The 17,771-nt window shown below is 45.0% G+C and overlaps 1 protein-coding gene across 1 annotated transcript in view; it reads left to right on the top strand.

Moving 5' to 3' along the window:
* The window catches only part of LOC120394432 (butyrophilin subfamily 1 member A1-like), a 38,335-nt gene that overhangs the window by 1,345 nt on the left and 19,219 nt on the right, over positions 1-17,771 (top strand). The window contains exons 2-7 of the mRNA XM_039518661.1: positions 3,835-3,855; positions 6,830-6,850; positions 9,470-9,487; positions 10,027-10,047; positions 11,265-11,285; positions 17,671-17,691. Of these exons, the coding sequence (XP_039374595.1) occupies positions 3,835-3,855; positions 6,830-6,850; positions 9,470-9,487; positions 10,027-10,047; positions 11,265-11,285; positions 17,671-17,691 (123 nt within the window). The remainder of the gene's footprint in view (positions 1-3,834; positions 3,856-6,829; positions 6,851-9,469; positions 9,488-10,026; positions 10,048-11,264; positions 11,286-17,670; positions 17,692-17,771) is intronic.

The following is a 17,771-nucleotide window of genomic DNA, read 5'->3' as shown; positions in this document are numbered from 1 at the left end:
CTGGGTAACCCCCTTATTGGAGGGCAAACCTATACGCATGGAACTGGACACCGGTGCAGCTGTCTCGCTGGTCTCTGAGACTGTGTATAAAGAAAAGCTACAGCATCTTCCGCTTAAGGCAACAAAAACTGTTCTGAAGACGTATACGGGAGAAGCTGTGCCCATGGTGGGCACTATTGATGTTAAGGTGGAGCTCAATGGACAGGTGGCTAGATTGCCACTGTTTGTGGTGAGAGGTGACTCCCCAGCCTTAATGGGTAGGTCTTGGCTTGGGAAGATTCAGCTGAACTGGGCAGAAGTGCACCGGATGACTAAAAAAGAAACCAGTCTAACCCTATACTAAGGAAACATGCTGCTGTTTTGGAGATGATTTGGGAAGTATGAAGGGAATCACTGTGACATTGAACATTAAACCTGGCAGTCCACCAAAATATCTGAAAGCCCGAACTGTGCCATATGCCATCAGGCCAAAGGTTGAAGCAGACCTGGAGCGCCTGGTCACCAATGGAGTCCTAATACCAGTTACCCATAGCTCATGGGCCACTCCTATCGTTCCAATCGTGAAGAAAGATGGCTCTCTCCGGATTTGCGGTGATTTTAAAGTCACTGTCAACCCAGTGTTGTGTGCAGAGCAATACCCGCTTCCCCGCATCGATGACCTCTTCGCAGGCCTGGCTGGAGGACAAAAGTTCAGTAAGATTGATCTGAGTCAAGCATATTTACAGATGCACGTCGATGAAAAGTTCCAAGAGCTGTTGACTATTGTGACTCATAAGGGGCTTTATCGATACTGTCGCCTACCCTTCGGAATAACATCGGCTCCCGCCCTGTTCCAGAGAGCTATGGACCAGATCTTGTGTGGCTTGTCAGGAGTTCAGTGCTATCTGGATGATATCCTGGTCACTGGAAGAAATGAAGAGGATCACTTAAAGAATTTAGAGGCTACCCTACAAAGATTGGAAGAGTATGGCCTACGAGTTCGCAAAGACAAGTGTGAATTCTTCAAGCCCTCTGTTGAATATTTGGGACACATCATCGATTCTGCAGGTCTTCATAAGGCCCCTGCAAAAGTTGAAGCTATTGTGGAGGCTCCCCCACCACGAAATGTAAGCCAGCTGCGCTCGTTTCTAGGACTACTGAACTATTATGGAAAGTTCATCTCACAGTTAGCCACACTGCTAAAACCACTTCACGAGCTCCTTGGGCAGAACAAGGCCTGGAAGTGGACTGAAGCCTGTGATGTTGCATTTAACAAAGCTAAGGATGCATTGTTAAATTCTGAAGTTCTAACGCACTTTGATCCATCCTTACCCCTGCAATTGGCCTGTGATGCCTCCCCTTATGGAGTGGGAGCAGTCGTGTCACACATTATGCCTTCGGGAGAAGAAAGACCTATTGCTTTTGCTTCACGCACTCTAAGCAAAGCAGAAACTAACTACGCCCAAATCGAACGTGAGGCATTAGGAATTGTTTTTGGAATTCGGAAGTTTCATCAGTACCTGTTTGGGCGAAAGTTTACTCTTCTTACAGACCATCGACCTCTGACGTCAATTTTTGGACCCTACACAGGCATTCCCCCATTAGCTGCTAGTCGTATGCAACGTTGGGCATTGTTACTTTCAGCACACACATATGAAATCAAATATCGGAAATCCACTCGGCACGGCAATGCAGATGGCCTCTCGAGGTTGCCTTTGCCGGTCAAACATCAAGATAGTGCCCAAAAGGAAATCTTCTACTTTGAACAGGTAGAGAATACACCCATCACTGCTACTCAGATAAATAAGGCAACTCGCGTTGACCCAGTATTGTCCCAAGTTATGGACCTGGTGATGCATGGAAAATCTCGACAAACCTCTCCGGTCTCATCCAACCTTGTTCCCTACATGTCCAAACGGATGGAGTTATCGGTCCAATCTGGTTGTTTGTTGTGGGGGAGACGTGTCATTATTCCACCACCACTGAGATCACAGATGTTAGAACAGCTACATTCCGGTCACTGTGGAATAGTGCGCATGAAGGAAATTGCACGAAGCTATTTTTGGTGGCCTGGATTGGACAGTGCTATTGAAGAGAAGGCAAAAGCTTGTATGTCATGTCAGGGTGTGAGGAATGCACCCCAGTGGGCACCCCTACACTCATGGGACTGGCCTGAAAACCCGTGGCAACGTATTCACGTTGACTTTGCTGGCCCCCTTGAAGGAAGCATGTTCTTGGTGGCAATAGATGCCCATTCTAAATGGCCAGAAGTCTCTATAATGCAGTCCACTTCTGCAGAGAGTACTATCCAAAAACTACGAGGACTCTTTAGTCGTTTTGGTCTGCCAGAACAACTTGTGAGCGACAACGGACCGCAGTTCGTTTCTCAGGAGTTTCAAAATTTTATGAAGGCAAATGGGATACACCACATCACGTCAGCACCATATCATCCGTCCACCAACGGATTAGCTGAAAGATTTGTGCAGACAATGAAAAACGCTTTGAAATCAGCAAGGGGACAACACTCCATTCAAAAGCGTCTGGATATCTTCTTACTTTCCTACAGAAACACACCTCATGCTACGACCCAGGCATCCCCAGCCTTTCTAATGTTGGGACGACAGTTGCGCACTTGCTTTGATCTGCTGAAACCTTCTGAACCCCGACAAACTGTGCAACATCAGCAGCAATATCAAGTCATCAGACGGGCACCCAGAGCAAAAGACCCAACCTTTAGCCCGGGACAGCCATTTTTGGCTCGGAATTATACTTCCAGAGCTAAATGGGTCCCGGCCACAGTCATCACTCAAACAGGACCTGTTTCCTACACAGTCCGGACTGCAGAGAATCTTACCTGGCGGCGACATGTAGATCAGCTGTTGCCGGGTCATGCCAGTCCTCAGGACCCATCTGCAGTTGAGGGTTCTGACTTCACCTCTTCTGGTGAGGCACCGAATCACGAGTCACCTGTTCCTGACTGTTCTCCGCCATTACTGCCGGCGGCTGAGATACCCCTTTGCCCAGCACGAGCTGATACCACCTCCTCACCCGTTCGTGCTGCGGACCCTGAGCCCCTAGTGCTTTCGGGTGCAATAACACCAGAAGTTCGCCGTAATCCACCTAGAGACAGAAGGCCTCCTCATCGGCTGGATCTCTAGCTAGGGCGAACCACGGTTATGGGGCAAAATAATCCCCAGGGTTTAGCCGGGAATGGAGGCAGTCTACCCTCCTTCTCTAGTCTAGTGTGTGTTTTTTATTTAGGGGATGTTCTTATTAGGGGGGGGAGGAATATGTTGTGTATTTGGTTGTCATGGTTTTTGTTGCTATGGCAACTGAGTTAGATTATTATGGGTTAGCTCAGCCAGCTTCAGCTGGCCGAGTGAGCTCTTTGTGTCTGTAAATAAAATGGTGGTTTGTTAGTTGTCAGCTCTCTGGCCTCAAGCGATTTCTTCTTAAACCGGCTGCCCCCACGGATATAACAGTCCCATTGAATACTGCTTGACATTTTGTTTTAAAATTAATAAGTGTGAATTTTATTTAGAGGACTAAAGGTAAGTTTTTAAAGGCATTTAGATACCTAACTTCCTTTTAAATCAATGGATGATTGGCAGCTTAATACCTTTAAAATCTAGCTGTGAATCACAGGGACCTCTCAAGCTATGGATTTCAGTGCAGAAAGTACTATAATTTAGTGAAGAAATGCTGGAAGCTTAACAATTGACAGTGTGTTATAATGGTTGACTTGGCTTATTTCTCAGGACATATGGATTGTAATAAAAACCAGTTACATTTCATAACTATGCAGTTTAGATAAAACAATGTGCACATATTTAAAGAACTGTTTTTCTTTCCTAGAATCGTTCAAGAAATTAAAGGGTAAGTCTGCCTGGAAATTTCAACAGGTTCACTCTCTCTCTCCTTCTCTCTCACTGACACACACAGTTGGTGGGCAGTGCAAATGTTAACTGTACTTTCTGGAATCCTTACATCCTGCCCTCTGAAGTGTTTGAACGCAGCTTGACTCTGAATCAGCTTAATAACAAATTTTGTAAAATCATCAACACTCAGTCCCCAGTTCTCTGTTCTGGCGCACAGTGTGTCCTGGCCAGGACTCGCTGTGGGTGGGAAGGGAGGAAATGGTCACCTAAAGCCATCTTTGTACTTCCTCGTATTCTGGATCCAGTCCCTGATACTGACAACAGCTCCCTCAGAACTGCTCTGACCTAAAGTCAGTTGCCCATGTTCCTAGGAATAGCTGGAGTGCAGTCCCTCCCCCTCTTCCCTATGACATCCACCTTTACTCTGAACCAGGGCCAGCCTTACAGGTGGGCGACATGGGCCACTGCCCAGTGCACTGTGCTCGGGGGAGGGGAGGGGGGTGACATGTTCAAGAGGCCAGGAGAAGGGCAGGCTTGGGTGCAAGGACATAGAAGAAAGCTCGGGTCAATGCGGTGAGGGAGCAGGTAGTGGGATTCAAGGGTGATGGGGGAATGGGGAACCTGGGAAAGCAGCAGGGGCAGGGATGATGGTGGGATGGGTGGAGAGGTAACAGAGGCCAGGTATGATGGGGGATGGGTTCGGAGCCCAGAGAGGCAGCAGGCCCAGGGGGCATGCAGAGTTAGAGGGAGTCAGGATCAATGGGGGTTGGATGGGGGTCAGGGGAGGCATCAAAGGCCAGCGGTGATGGTTGGGTGGGTTGGGTGCACACAGAAGGAGCAGGTCCTGGGGGTGTGTGGAGGTGATGGAGGCAGCGGAGGCCAGGTGTAATGGGGAGATGGGTGGGGGGCCCAGAGAGGCAGAGGGGGTCAGAGGCGCCAAAATACAAATTCTCCCCAAGTGACATTTTCCAAAACTGGTGGTGGGGGGCTAGAGGATGAAATGCCATGAAACCACACACAGATCTGCTTTGCCTGGAAAACCCAAACATGCCTAGACCTGAATATTTCTGTCCAATTTCTGAAGAGTAAATGAACTTGCACTTTCTTAAAATTAGCCAAAACATAAGATTTGGCATTTCGTATTTATTACACATTTCATTATTTAGTACATTTTCTAGCTGATAAGAACGATTACCAAGATACAAGAGAGGGATACAGACAGACAAGGACCACAATGAAACAATAAGACAATACTGGATAGCAAGATGAGCAATGGTCTCAGCTGACCGACAGCCTGACTTTTGTAGGAATGAAAAAGTATGTTTCCTAAACTCTGTCCCTCCATCTAGCTCTGACAGATGTCTGATATTAGCTGTGCCTTGAAACAGCCAGAATGAACCATTCATGTGACGTAATTCCCACCCAAAAACTCTTTCAAGATAGAGTGAAGGCTACAAGCAGGTGCCAGTGCTCCTTCACGTGAATTCTTAGACCCTCAGGCAGATTGTTCCAGGGAATGTAAAACCATTTCTCTGCTCCCACTGGCTGCTCCCCACTGTTGCCGGCACAGAGGGCCCGAGGAAAGCAACAGGGGGGTTCGTTGCCCGGTGTGCTTCTCATCAATGAACACACCAGAGTGGAGAAGCAAGCAAAGTTTATTCGAGATCTCAAAAAAGGCACTCGGAGACCAGTGATGTCTCAAATCAAGTGCACCAACATAAGCAATTTTCCTGTTTTTATACATTACTTTAGCTAAGCTCTTCCCTTCCCCCCCTTCCCCCTTTCCCTTTCCTCCCCCTGTAGCATTTACATTAAGCAGTTAAGTCATCTTGGCGGCTACAAGTCTAGCTCATTAGTAAGCGGTTCTTTTGAACCATTATCTTGTCCTTTTCCCTTTGATCTGTTATCTTGCCCTTTAGCCAGAAGCATGCAGGCCTTATTACTGCCGCTTTATACCAGTTTGAGCAGTGTTGCAACTGTTAACTGACTGTTACACATTCCATTTTCTGTTGCTGGTTGATTAAAGTTCAAACATGGAGGGGCTTTGCTTCATTTAGGCCTAGAGCAGGAAGGCTTCATCGACACTCATGGTCTTCCACTCTCCCAAGTTACCTAGGGTTATGCCTAGTGACACCAACACCACCACCTGCTTCTTCCAGTCCTCTGTGGAGAGGACTATGGGTGTGAACTATAGCACCCTCCATCCTGTTCAAAATCCCTCTGTTCCTTGGGAATTTCTGGAGTCAAGACTTCCCAGCCCCTATACAAGGTTTTTCAGTTAGACCAGGCTCCCTTTCACAGTCCCCCAGAATCCCACACTGGCCTGAAAGACTTACCAGGCTCTTCAGCCCCCAGGACCAGCTCTTTGAGAGCATTAAGACTGCCCCTTAATGCTCTCATGGGGCAGTTGAAGAGCCAAATATGACTTGTTAGAGTGGGATGAGGAAGGCATTAGCAGCAAGTGTAGATCCCTTTCCCTGTTCCATTCCCCAACATCCACCGTTATTTGAGGTTATGCTCCCACCACAAACAAATGATCAGTGAAAAGGTTCTTCAGAACTAAGACAGCCCAAAGCTAATCAAGATGCAGAAAGTTTTTCTCCTCTCCTGTTCTCTACCTGTTGCCTTTTTGTTGCTCTCTGGTCTCCGTGGAGGGATGTAAGTAGTGCAGTATCTCTCCCCATCCCCAGTGACATAGCAGCTACATAGACAAGAATGCATCAGGATTTTCCCTTTATCAGGATCTTTATGCTCCTTTCTTTTCAGGAAACTGTTCCAGGCAGAAAAAGAAGACCTAGCTCATGTGTTTTCTCTGTACTTCATAGCTCATAGCAGGTTGCTTCCAATGCTCTCTTCCTTTGCTTTTCCAAATAGCTTGTTCCATATCCAACTCCTACTTCCATAGAAAACCTTAGCTAAATCCTGTATGGACAAAAATATTCACACACTGAAATGTTTCCTTCTTTTTGCAGAGGAAGTGAGCAAGAGAAAGGGTAAGTCTACACTGATATTGTTAAACATTATACACTGTGTTGCATAAGCCCTATACTATTTCATTTCACCACCCATCCCTTTTTTCACACGGTACCCTGATACACCAGGATTGTTTCTAAATTTGCAATTTAATAACTGATGAATTATTTGAGTGCAAGAGGAGTTAGATGGCTGTATTTCTCAGTCTTTGCAAAGGGTCAGACAATAGAGAGTCCACATTTTGTACCGTAAACTGAATCTACAGTTCATGAAAGTAGATGCTTTTTTACTTGGAATAATTTTGTTACTAAGACAAACACAACCATTGTTGGAATTTATTCTTATTATTACTTTCCATTTTGACCTGTGTGGTCAGCCAAAGTTTTGGGCTCTGGGGATGTTCCAGATGGGAACTGAAATTGACAATGGAGTCTGATATTTTCCTTGGCGGTATCTTGTTTATTTACAAGGAGTGCACAAAGTCCTGCTTCTCTGAATGCAGGAAGAAACAAAAAGAGGAGACAGTTCCTTTGTTCACGGTTGCCAGCCTGCCTTTCCATCCAGTGCTCTGTATGGAAAAAAAAACTTTATTTCAGGGCCACTTTACTGTGCTTCCAAGCTGTGTTTCCTTGGCTGTCTCTCTCTGCTTTTGTGTTGCTTGCTGTGACTGTCTCTGCTTCTGCGTGTCTTGTCTCTGGCTATGTCTACACTACACTTTTGTTGGTCATGGGTGTGTTTTTTCACACCCCAACCAACAAAAGATTCACACAAAAAAAAAAGTGCCAGGGTGGACAGCGCTGAGTCAGCGGGAGATGCTCTCCCCTTGACAAAGCTACCATTGCTCATTGGGGGTGGTTTTATTTTGCTGGCAGATGAGCTCTCTCCTGCTTTAAAGAGTGGCTACACGGGAGCCATTACAGCAGCACGGCTGAATCCGCACATCTTGCTATAAGGTCCGTAGTGTAGATATAGCCTCTATCTCACTGAGACTTGGCCTACGCTACAGAGTTATGTCGACATAAGGCAGCTTATGTCGACATAACTATGCCAGTGTCTACAATGCAGCCTTCCTCCTGCTGATATAAGTGCCCTACTACAACAACTAATAACTCTACCTATACAAGAGGCGTACAGCTTATGTCGCTGTAGTGAGGGCAATGCAATGTCTGTGTACACACTGTGTTCCTCACTGCAGCTGTTGGCAGTCTTGTCAATTTCATGGCTCTGCTGGACATGAAAACTGGCTCCCAGCTCCGCTGCTGCTGGTCTCCACTCCAAGCTGGGCTACCACCCAGGCTCCCCACTTCCTGCGGGGAGTCCTGCTGCTCCCTGGTATCCCAGCTCCCCACTTCCTGCAAAGAGCACGGTAACTGACCAGACTCCGGGTGCAAATCTACATGCTGGAGGCGAGAAGCCCCAGCCAACTTCCTCCCCACCCCACTCTTGGCTGTGAATGCAGAGGCAAAAAGCCCAGTTCAGGAGGGGGCAGCTGGGCTGCCCTTCGCCCCCCCCAGTGGGGAGGTCTGTGGAGCTTTCATCCCCACACTCTGGCCATCTTCAGTCAGTGCAAGTGCTTCTGATGATGACATGCACCACTGACAGTTTAATGTGGACATCAGCCTGCACAGTAATTACTGCAGTGGCTGTAAGTCAACCTCACATAGGTCAATTTAAGATTGTAGTGTAGACAGGCCCAAAGACAGTGAATGCCCCTTCAAGCTGTCCACTCACAAAGTCCAAATTACTTGGTAGGCTCGCATCCTCCCTTTGTTTTAGGTGGGGCTCTTTAGCTGTCTGGCATGGCCTTTTTAAATGAGAGGCGGAGGTCACATAGTTTAGAGTAAGTTTAACATCCCACCTAACTCTATGAAGCTGATAGTTTAGTACAGTTTCATATGTGATATAATTCTAGCCCATCCTTTTGAATATTATTGAGTAATCAGACAGTCACTGGAGCAAAGGGACTGGAACCTGGGTCTCCCCCTCTTAGACGAGTACGCTAACTAACGCTAACTAACGCTAACACCCAATTGCAAATATAGAAATCAAATCATAAGACTAATTCGCCTTTCTAATTAATACTCACTATTAATTAGTAGAAACTACTCCAGGAGAACTTGGAGACATGACTGTCTCTCTTAGATTCAAAAAGAGTTCTAACTAGAACACAGACAAAGGCTTCCCTCCACAGAGATTTGAAATTATCTCGTCTCTGATTGGTCCTTTGGTCAGGTGGTCACCAGGTACTACATGTTAACCCTTTACAGGTAAAACAGACTTTAACCCTTAACTATCTGTTTATGACACGCCCCCCAAATCGCCAACAGTGGGAACTAGGTGAATAGAATCCTGGTCTGCAGCTGCAGTGCTTTCTAATCCAGTCAACATCCATTCTCCCTCCATGCTGTGTCTATGATTCAGGAGGGATCTGTTACTTTTCGAATGCCCTAGCCTCACCCTCAGGGACTGCACAGGATGGTGAGTGCTCAGGGGACTTGGAGAAACTGGACACACTGCTTTGGAAACCCCCCCTCAGCACCTAACCCAGCTTTGTACCATACTGTGAGTGCACAGCTGAACATTTTTGCCCATGCAAAGTGCATTTGTAAAAAGTTTGACTCTGTGTATTTATTTTCCAGATATTCCTGAGGAAAAGGGTGAGTTTGTATTAATAACTGAAAGGTGACCTTCAACCCGGTGAACACAGGAGACCAGAAGATTGAGGGTTCTAAATATGATTTCTGATGTGTAGCCATGAAATGTGAATACTAAATATTAAAATTCAGTAGGTTGGAGAGTAGCTTTGTGTGGTATTTACCCAAATGCAGTCAGGATAACTAAGTTTTATTCCTGGCTCTGTCAGGGACATGATGTGCTCTATAAGTTATTATCATTCACTGCTAAGATAAAAACTAGAAAGTGTTTAGATTTTCATGGTTGTTTTATACCTTCTGATTTAGAAGATATTTTAATTAATACAGTTAACTAGATTTAGAGAATATGCAGTTTTGAGTAAACATAGGGTGACCAGATGTCCCAATTTTATAGGGACAGTCCCCATTTTTATGTCTTTTTCTTATATAAACTTCTATTACCCCCTACCCCATACCAATTTTTCACATTTGCTGTCTGGTCACCCTAAGTAAACAAGATGTACAAATTTAAATCACTCTCTCTCCCTCTCTCCCTCCTTTAGAATCATTGATGGAAAAAATAAGTAAGTTGACCTGGATATTGAAGCAATTTCAACAAAATACAGAAGATTTATACCACATACATATATTAATTGTATTTTTCAAAATTGCATATATCTTACTACCCTCAGAAAAAATTGGAAGCATTTTGGTTTTGAAACATCCTAATGACTGACCCTGCAAACAGATGTGTAGTCACACCCTTGCTGCTAACTGGAGCTCCATAGAAGGAAGGGTGTGTGGATTTGGAGCCTCTTGCAATAAGCGAGCCAGTACAGAACTGCCCAACAATTCAGCAAGGAGATGCTGAAGGCTGCCATCCATTTTATAGTATAGCTAGTCCAGACTCTCATCTGTTTCACAGGACATATGTAGTGTCATAGTTTTAGTGGTTCAATATTGCTGTGTTGCTCTTTTCCTGTGTCCAACCTCTCTAGGAAATATAGTTCATCCATAACATACGTTGCAGGAATCATACACCAACAACATTGTAATCTGAAATGTTAACAGAGAAAATGGAACAATTTCTGAATAATTACAAGTATATTAGTGATGATTACTGTAAATGAACTCATCCAGAACAAGTTCATCCCACCGTCCAATACCACCTTCTAATTCCTCTTCCCCAGACAAATGCATGGGAAAAAAGGTGACGTTTCAGTATGTCTTTAATATCAACAATTCTGAGCTTTGATGGATGAAAAGGGAAGAAACTGCTGAAGCTGAGGGTCCTTCACCAAAAATGACCAGTGTCCAGCCCCTTCCTTATTAAATACAGGCAATGGTTAGCTCAACATTTCAACTAGCTGCAGCTGCTAGAACATTGCCCTGGGAAAGAGGTAATCTCTGAAGTCACTCAAAATCTACATTATTTTAAAGTTTCATAGCTCAAACCCAACACATTGATTGACACAGAGATGCTGTTTCCAAGATAGGGGACTGAAAGTAATGGCAGGTCACATTTTCTCTCAAACAGCGGAAACCTTCAGAATCTCATCTGGCTCAGGCTCATTCCTACTAATTTCATCCATTTCCAGTTCAATTGCAATAGGAAATGCAAGAGAGGCTGGCTAAACTGCTCCAGGCTCAGGCCACCATCCCTTCCCTGTACTAGATGATGAAGAGAAGGTTATATGCAGACATTGAGTTCACTGCTCACAAGAACCCACAATAGAAATGATAGATCTGTGTCCAGTCTGAAAACTATGCACACAGTGAAATAACTGTTTTTATTTGGCAGGGAAATTTAAACAGGAAAAAGGTAAGTTTTCATTGATATTAATGTTATTATACTGGGAGCTAAATGGTGCCCTCCTTTTCATCTGCACCATCCCAAAGCCTTCAGCGGGATTCACAACTGAGTGCAGGACCTTGGCTCAGAGCTCACAACTGTACAGGATTGTGCACTACACTCCATATTTTACCCTGGTCAGCCTCTTTGTGCTACATTGCATAGTCAGGTGGTGTTCTGCAGACCGAGGTGCTGCCCACTGGTGAGAGGGAGGAGGAAGAGAAGATGCTCATACAGCAGCACTAGATTCTGAGGAGCAGAGAGAGGCCTTGGAGGGAAGAGGAGAAGTGCTTATGAGTGGGCAGTATTTTTCCAAGATGGGAGGAGACAGTGAGATGCTGGGCTAAGCCAGCATGTTCATGAAGGGAGAGGAGGAAGCAGGCCAAGCCTTGAGCCCAGACACAGACAATCCACTGACTTTTATAGAGCACTAGGGACAACTTCCTGGTGCAACTATGGGAGGAAACAACCAGGGAATATTCTCCTCTTGACTTGCTGCTTACAAACAAGGAAGAATTAGTAGGGGAAGTAGAAGTGGGTGATAACCTGGTCAGCAGTGACCATGAGATGGTTGAGTTCAGGATCCTCACAAAAAGGAGAAAGGGGAGTAGCAAAACACAGACCCTGGACTTCAGAAAAGCAAACTTTGACTCCTTTAGGGAACTGATGAGCAGGATCCCCTGGGATGCTAATATGAGGGGTAAAGGAGTCCAGGAGAGCTGGCTGTATTTTAAAGAAGCCTTATTCAGGGCACAGGAACAAACCATCCCAAAGTGCAGAAAGAATAGCAAATATGGAAGGCAACCAGCGTGGCTTAACAATGAAATCTTTGATGAGCTTAAACACAAAAATTAAGTTTACAAGAAGTGGAAACTTGAACAGATGACTAGGAAGAGGTATAAAAATATTGCTATACCATGCAGGGGTGTAATCAGGAAGGGCAAAACAAAACTGGAGTTGCAGTTTGCAGGGGATGTGAAGGGTAACAAGAAGGTTTCTACAGGTATGTTAGCAACAATAAAAAGTTCAGGGAAAGTGTGGGACCCTTAATGATTGTGGGAGGTAACCCAGTGATAGATGATGTGGAGAAAGCCGAAATACTCAAAGCTTTTTTCACTTTGGTCTTCACAGACAAGGTCTGCTCCCACACAGTTGTCCTGTGCAACACAGTATAGGGAGAAGATGAACAACTCTCAGGGGTGAAAGAAGAGGTTAAGGACTATTTAGAAAAGCTGGACATGCATAAGTCCATGGGTCCAGATCTAATGCATCCGAGGGTGCTGAGGGAGTTGACTGATCTGTATACAGAGCAATTGGACATTATCTTTGAAAGCTTGTGGTGATAGGGAGAGGTCCAAGAAAATTGGAAAAAAGAAAATATAATGTCCATCTTTAAAAAAGGGAAGAAGGAGAACTGAGGGAACTACAGACTTCTATTCCACCTCAGTCCTCATGGACCATGTCCTCAAGGAAACCATTTTTAAGCACTTGGAGGAGAGGAAAGTGATCAGGAACTGTCAGCATGGATTCACCAAGGGCAAGTCATGACTGACCAACCTGATTGCCTTCTATGATGAGATAACTGACTCATCTGTGGATATGGGGAAAGCAGTGGATGTGATATATCTTGACTTTAGCAAAACCTTAGATACGGTCTCCCACAGTATTTTTGCCAGCAAGTTAAAAAGTATGGATTGGATGAATGGACTATAAGGTGGATAGCCAGCTGGCTAGTGATTGTCAGACTTAACAGGAAGTGATCAACGACTCAATGTGTATTGGCAACCAGTATCAAATGGAGTGCCCTAGGAGTTGGTCCTGTGGTTGGTTTTGTTCAACATCTTTATTAATGATCTGCATGATGGGATGGACTACACCCTCAGCAAGTTCGCAGATGACACTAAACTGGGGGGAGAAGTAGATATGCAGGAGGATAGAGATAGGTTCCAGAGTGACCTAGACAAATTGGAGGATTGAGTCAAAAGAAATCTGATGAGATTCAACAAGAACAAGTGCAGAGCCCTGCACATAGGACAGAAGGATCCCATGCACTGCTACGGGGTGCGGAACGACTGGCTAAGCAGCAGTTCTGCAGAAAAGGACCTGGGGATATGAGTCAGTTTGCCCTTGTTGCCAAAAAGGCTAATTGCATATTGGGTTGCATTAATAGGAGCATTGCCAGCAGATCAAGGAGAGTGATTATTCCCCTCTATTCAGCATTGGTGAGGCCACATCTGGAGTATTCCATCCAGTTTTGGGCCCCCCACTACAGAAAGGATGTGACAAAATGGAAAGAGTCCAGCAGAGGGCAACAGAAGTGACTAGGGGGCTGGGGCACATGACTTACGAGGAGAGGCTGAGAGAAATGGGGTTATTTATTCTGCAGAAGAGAAGAGTGAGGGGGGATTTGATAGCAGCCTTCAGCTACCTGAAGGGGGGGATTCAAAGATGATGGAGCTAGGCTGTTCTCAGTGGTGGCAGATGACAGAACAAGGAGCAATGAGCTCAAGTTGCAGTGGGAGAGGTCTAGGTTGGATATTAGGAACCCTCTGTCACTAGTAGGGTGGTGAAGCACTGGAATGGGTTACCTCGGGAGGTGATGGAATACCCATCCTTAGACGATTTTAAGGCTCGGCTTGACAAACCCTTTGCTGGGATGATTTAGTTGGTATCGGTCCTCATAGCATGCCGTGCACTCACTGCCATGGTTCCTCCTGCTGGTCAGTCCAGGAATTAGCTCATCCAGCCTAGGAGGGCCTCCTGCTGGCCTGTGTCTCTCTACAGGTACCTGCTTCCTGGTCTCTACCTCATCACTGTACTTCAGGCCCCGCATACCTCCCAGCCCACAGTGCCCCTTCTCTGGTGTACTTTCTCGCAACAGTGCCCCCACACTCAGGGGTCCTCTTCAGCAAACCCTAATCCCACCTCACCTCAGTGGCCCACTGCCAATCTTGATCTAGCCCCTTCCCTCAGGGACAAACTGCAGTTTGAAGTGGCCACTCATCATTGGCCCCGAGCATGTGTGTGTACATGCTGGCTCTCACCAGGCATGTTTATACTGCAGCTTGACCCCAACACACCTGCAGTCCCAGATTTTCCCCAGAAATGTATGTCCTGTCCTGCCCAGCCCTCTCCTGAACAGTACAAATATATAAAGTCCATTATTCCTGAAAGGGAATAATATGCCAGCTTGTTACCCTAAAATAGAGTTAGACAGACACGTCAGGTTAAATACACTAGATTGGACAAAACTGTAGTTCAAGTTTATTAATTACAGAGGAATAGATTTTAAATGATTACAAGCAATGAGGCATAACATTAGGAAATGGTTACAGGAAAAATAAAGATAAAACACTTACTTGTGCCTAACTTAGCAAACTATATTAGATTTAAGGAAAATGTTTCTCCTCATATTTCCATCAAGGTTAGTGACCAAATTTTTCAGGTCAGGAGCTCCCTGAGTCCAATGTTTGTTTTCCTTTGCCTTCTTAAGTGCAATGCCAGAGACAGATAGGGGCAGGGAGAGTGTCTTGGGGTGTTTGCACCTTCTTTTTTTAGTCCCACTCTTGAAAAACATTTTAAACTGGGAACTAGCAGACAAAGATTTTATGGGGAAGGATGTTCCTGGATTTTTTGCCCCGTCTGTTTGAGCTTCCTATTTTCCAGTCCTGCTCAATGACTTTATTTACTGCTTAAATGAACCTTAAAGCAAGCACACATTCCTGTGTTTACAACAGACCTGTTTGCTGACTTCTGCTTGGGCAGGGCTGTGGGGTGTGGAACTTGTGTTAATACCATCATACAGGGGAATCTTATAACCTTACGTAAAATGTTGCCACTCATATTTGCTCAGGACAATATTGACCATCTAATTATGATTTTTTTTCAAATGATACTTTACAAAGCCTGTCTTTTATTATTATTACAATAGTGTGTAGAGTGTGAATCCAGGGGTGTATTCCATCACAGTTCAATGTAAGGGGTGCATGCAGCACCCCTTTGTAGGCTGCTCCATAGTCTGTGCACCCTGAAAACTGTGACTCTAGCAATAAGGAACATGCCCCCTCTCATGCATGCACATTCTGACACATTTGAAAGAGACAGGATCCCGTATCAGGGAAAGGAGAGGAGAGTCAGCACTGCTGTTGGGGGTCGAAGAAGCAGAGCTGTGGATGCGGAAAGGGCAGGGGCTCATATATCAGGGTTTCAGGGCAGGAGCTCAGTAGGTGGTTGGTAGGACACAGGGACAAAACTGTCCAGAGGCAGCACGTACAACACGGAAAGGAAGTAGCAGGAAAGAGATCAAAGGAAGAGGCTCCCTCAGCCCATATCAAAATCTATGAACTTCAGAGTCTCTAAGACTGTGATATCTTTCCTCAGTGAGACACAGGCCACACAAAGCTGTAGACTTGCCCTGAAAACATCCTGCACCACTGAAGAGCTGGACTGGGAACACCAGAGACCAACACAGATTTGCTATGCTCTGTCCCTGATATTCAAAAACTCAGCATCTGTGTTATGGGGGCCTTTCAAAGGACTGTTGGGGCACTAAACATTTGAGGCATCCCACTGCCTGCATGAGCCTAAGGAGCTTCTGAAACTGCTGTGATCTGCAGGGTCCCACTGGACCTCAACCTCTTTGCTGATTGCTCCATCATCTGCCCCCAAATACTCCATATAAACATATGAATATATGGAGAGTGAGAGAGAGACAACCTCATTTAAGGCCTCAGAATTCAGATCAAGAACTGAATAAGTCCTGCACTCTTCTCCAAGACTTAGCATGTGTCTCCCCAGGGCAGATGAAAGAACACTGGTGGCTCTGTGAGAGGTCAGCTGACATGGTCCCTGCCCATGCTGCACATTTTGTGTAGATCAAAGAATCCATGGGTATCAGCCTGGCACCCTCACAAGGAGGAAATTTACAGAGTGAAATCTCAAATGTTGCTGTATTACTGTGTCTCTATTTCTGGACAGGGGCTGTGGGCAGAGACAGGCAGTTAGTAATGAGGAGGCATGAGGGAACTTGACTGGCAATGGGTCAAGCAGAATGATTTCTCACTCTGGGAAACTAAGCCATTATCTTAATTTGAACACTAAAATCAGTTCATATATATATATATATATATATATATATATATATATAAATTTATGACAGTTAACAACACTGATTATCACCCACATGAGTGATGGCGGGGGGAGTCTAGAAACCAGAAGACAGGCCAAAAAATGTGGTGGTTGTTTTTTACTCCTGTGAGTCTTTGGGGTTGGGCGGGAGGAGAGGGGGGCGTTATTTGTGATTGTTGAACCTTTTATGCTGGCAATGCCATATTACTTTGATATGCCTATGTTATTGTGTGTAGTAATAGGATAGTGTCCCTTTAAATTCTCTGGGAGCCCTCTGGTGGCTCTCAGCATGTTCTGTAATTTTGAAGCAACCACAGATCACTCAGGGGAGCAGTGTGTAGGTTATTTGGGACCCAGCTCTATGATGTGGTTTCTCCATACTGCAATTGTTATGCAAAGAGCAACAGACACAATAAATGGTAGTGGGGCTGGGCTCCTAATCCAGGAACACAGTGAAACAGAGAGTGACTGGAGAGGCCTAGTGAAAGTAGAAGTAAAAGGAAACTGGACCCACTGGACATGAAACTGCTCAGTGGGGGGAAAACGATTAAAAATGCCTGGCTTTTTTGAGAAAAAGGAATTGTTTGCAGGCTCATTAAAGGACCGGTCCCCTTCCATGAAAGACTCCAAGTGTATAATAGTTAATGGTTCAGATGATGAGAAAGAGGTGGTGGTTGTACTGAGTTTCATGGGGGCTTACATTTATAACCTGCTGCCTCCCCTAAGAGCTCATATTAAACTAACAGACAAAACATCTGCTGCATGGAGATGTGTGAATCGTGGTCAACCCAATTGTCAGTTGCAGCCTAAAGAATTAATTGTTGTAAGAGGATAGATTTACAGGCAAGGATATATTGTTCACAGTTTGTAGTATTTACCCAGCTCCAGTGAAGTGATGTGAAAACTGTTCCTAAATCGGGGTCAGTTTTTAAAGGCATTTAGATACCTAACTCCTACTGAAATCAATGGGAAATAGACAGTTTTGTATCTTTAAAAATCTAGCCATAAACTGGCACATATCGAGCTATGGATTTTAGTGCAGCAAATACTACAATTTAATGAAGAAATGCTATTAGCTTAACAATTGATCGTGTGTTATAATGGTTGATTGGATTGGAACTTATTTCTCAGAACATACGGATTGTAATAAAAATCAGTTACATTTTGTAATTATGCAGTTTAGAAAAAACAATGTGGAGGTATTTAAAGAGTTGTTTTTCTTTTCCAGAATCTCTCAAGAAATTATTAAGTAAGTCTGCCTGGAAATTTCAATAAGTTCACTCTCTCTCCTTCCCTCTCACTCACACACACAGGAGGTGGGTAGTGCAA

The sequence above is a fragment of the Mauremys reevesii genome, unplaced genomic scaffold (assembly GCF_016161935.1).
Source record: "Mauremys reevesii isolate NIE-2019 unplaced genomic scaffold, ASM1616193v1 Contig59, whole genome shotgun sequence".
NCBI lineage: Eukaryota > Metazoa > Chordata > Testudines > Geoemydidae > Mauremys > Mauremys reevesii.
This window is presented reverse-complemented; position numbering and strand designations above follow the sequence as displayed.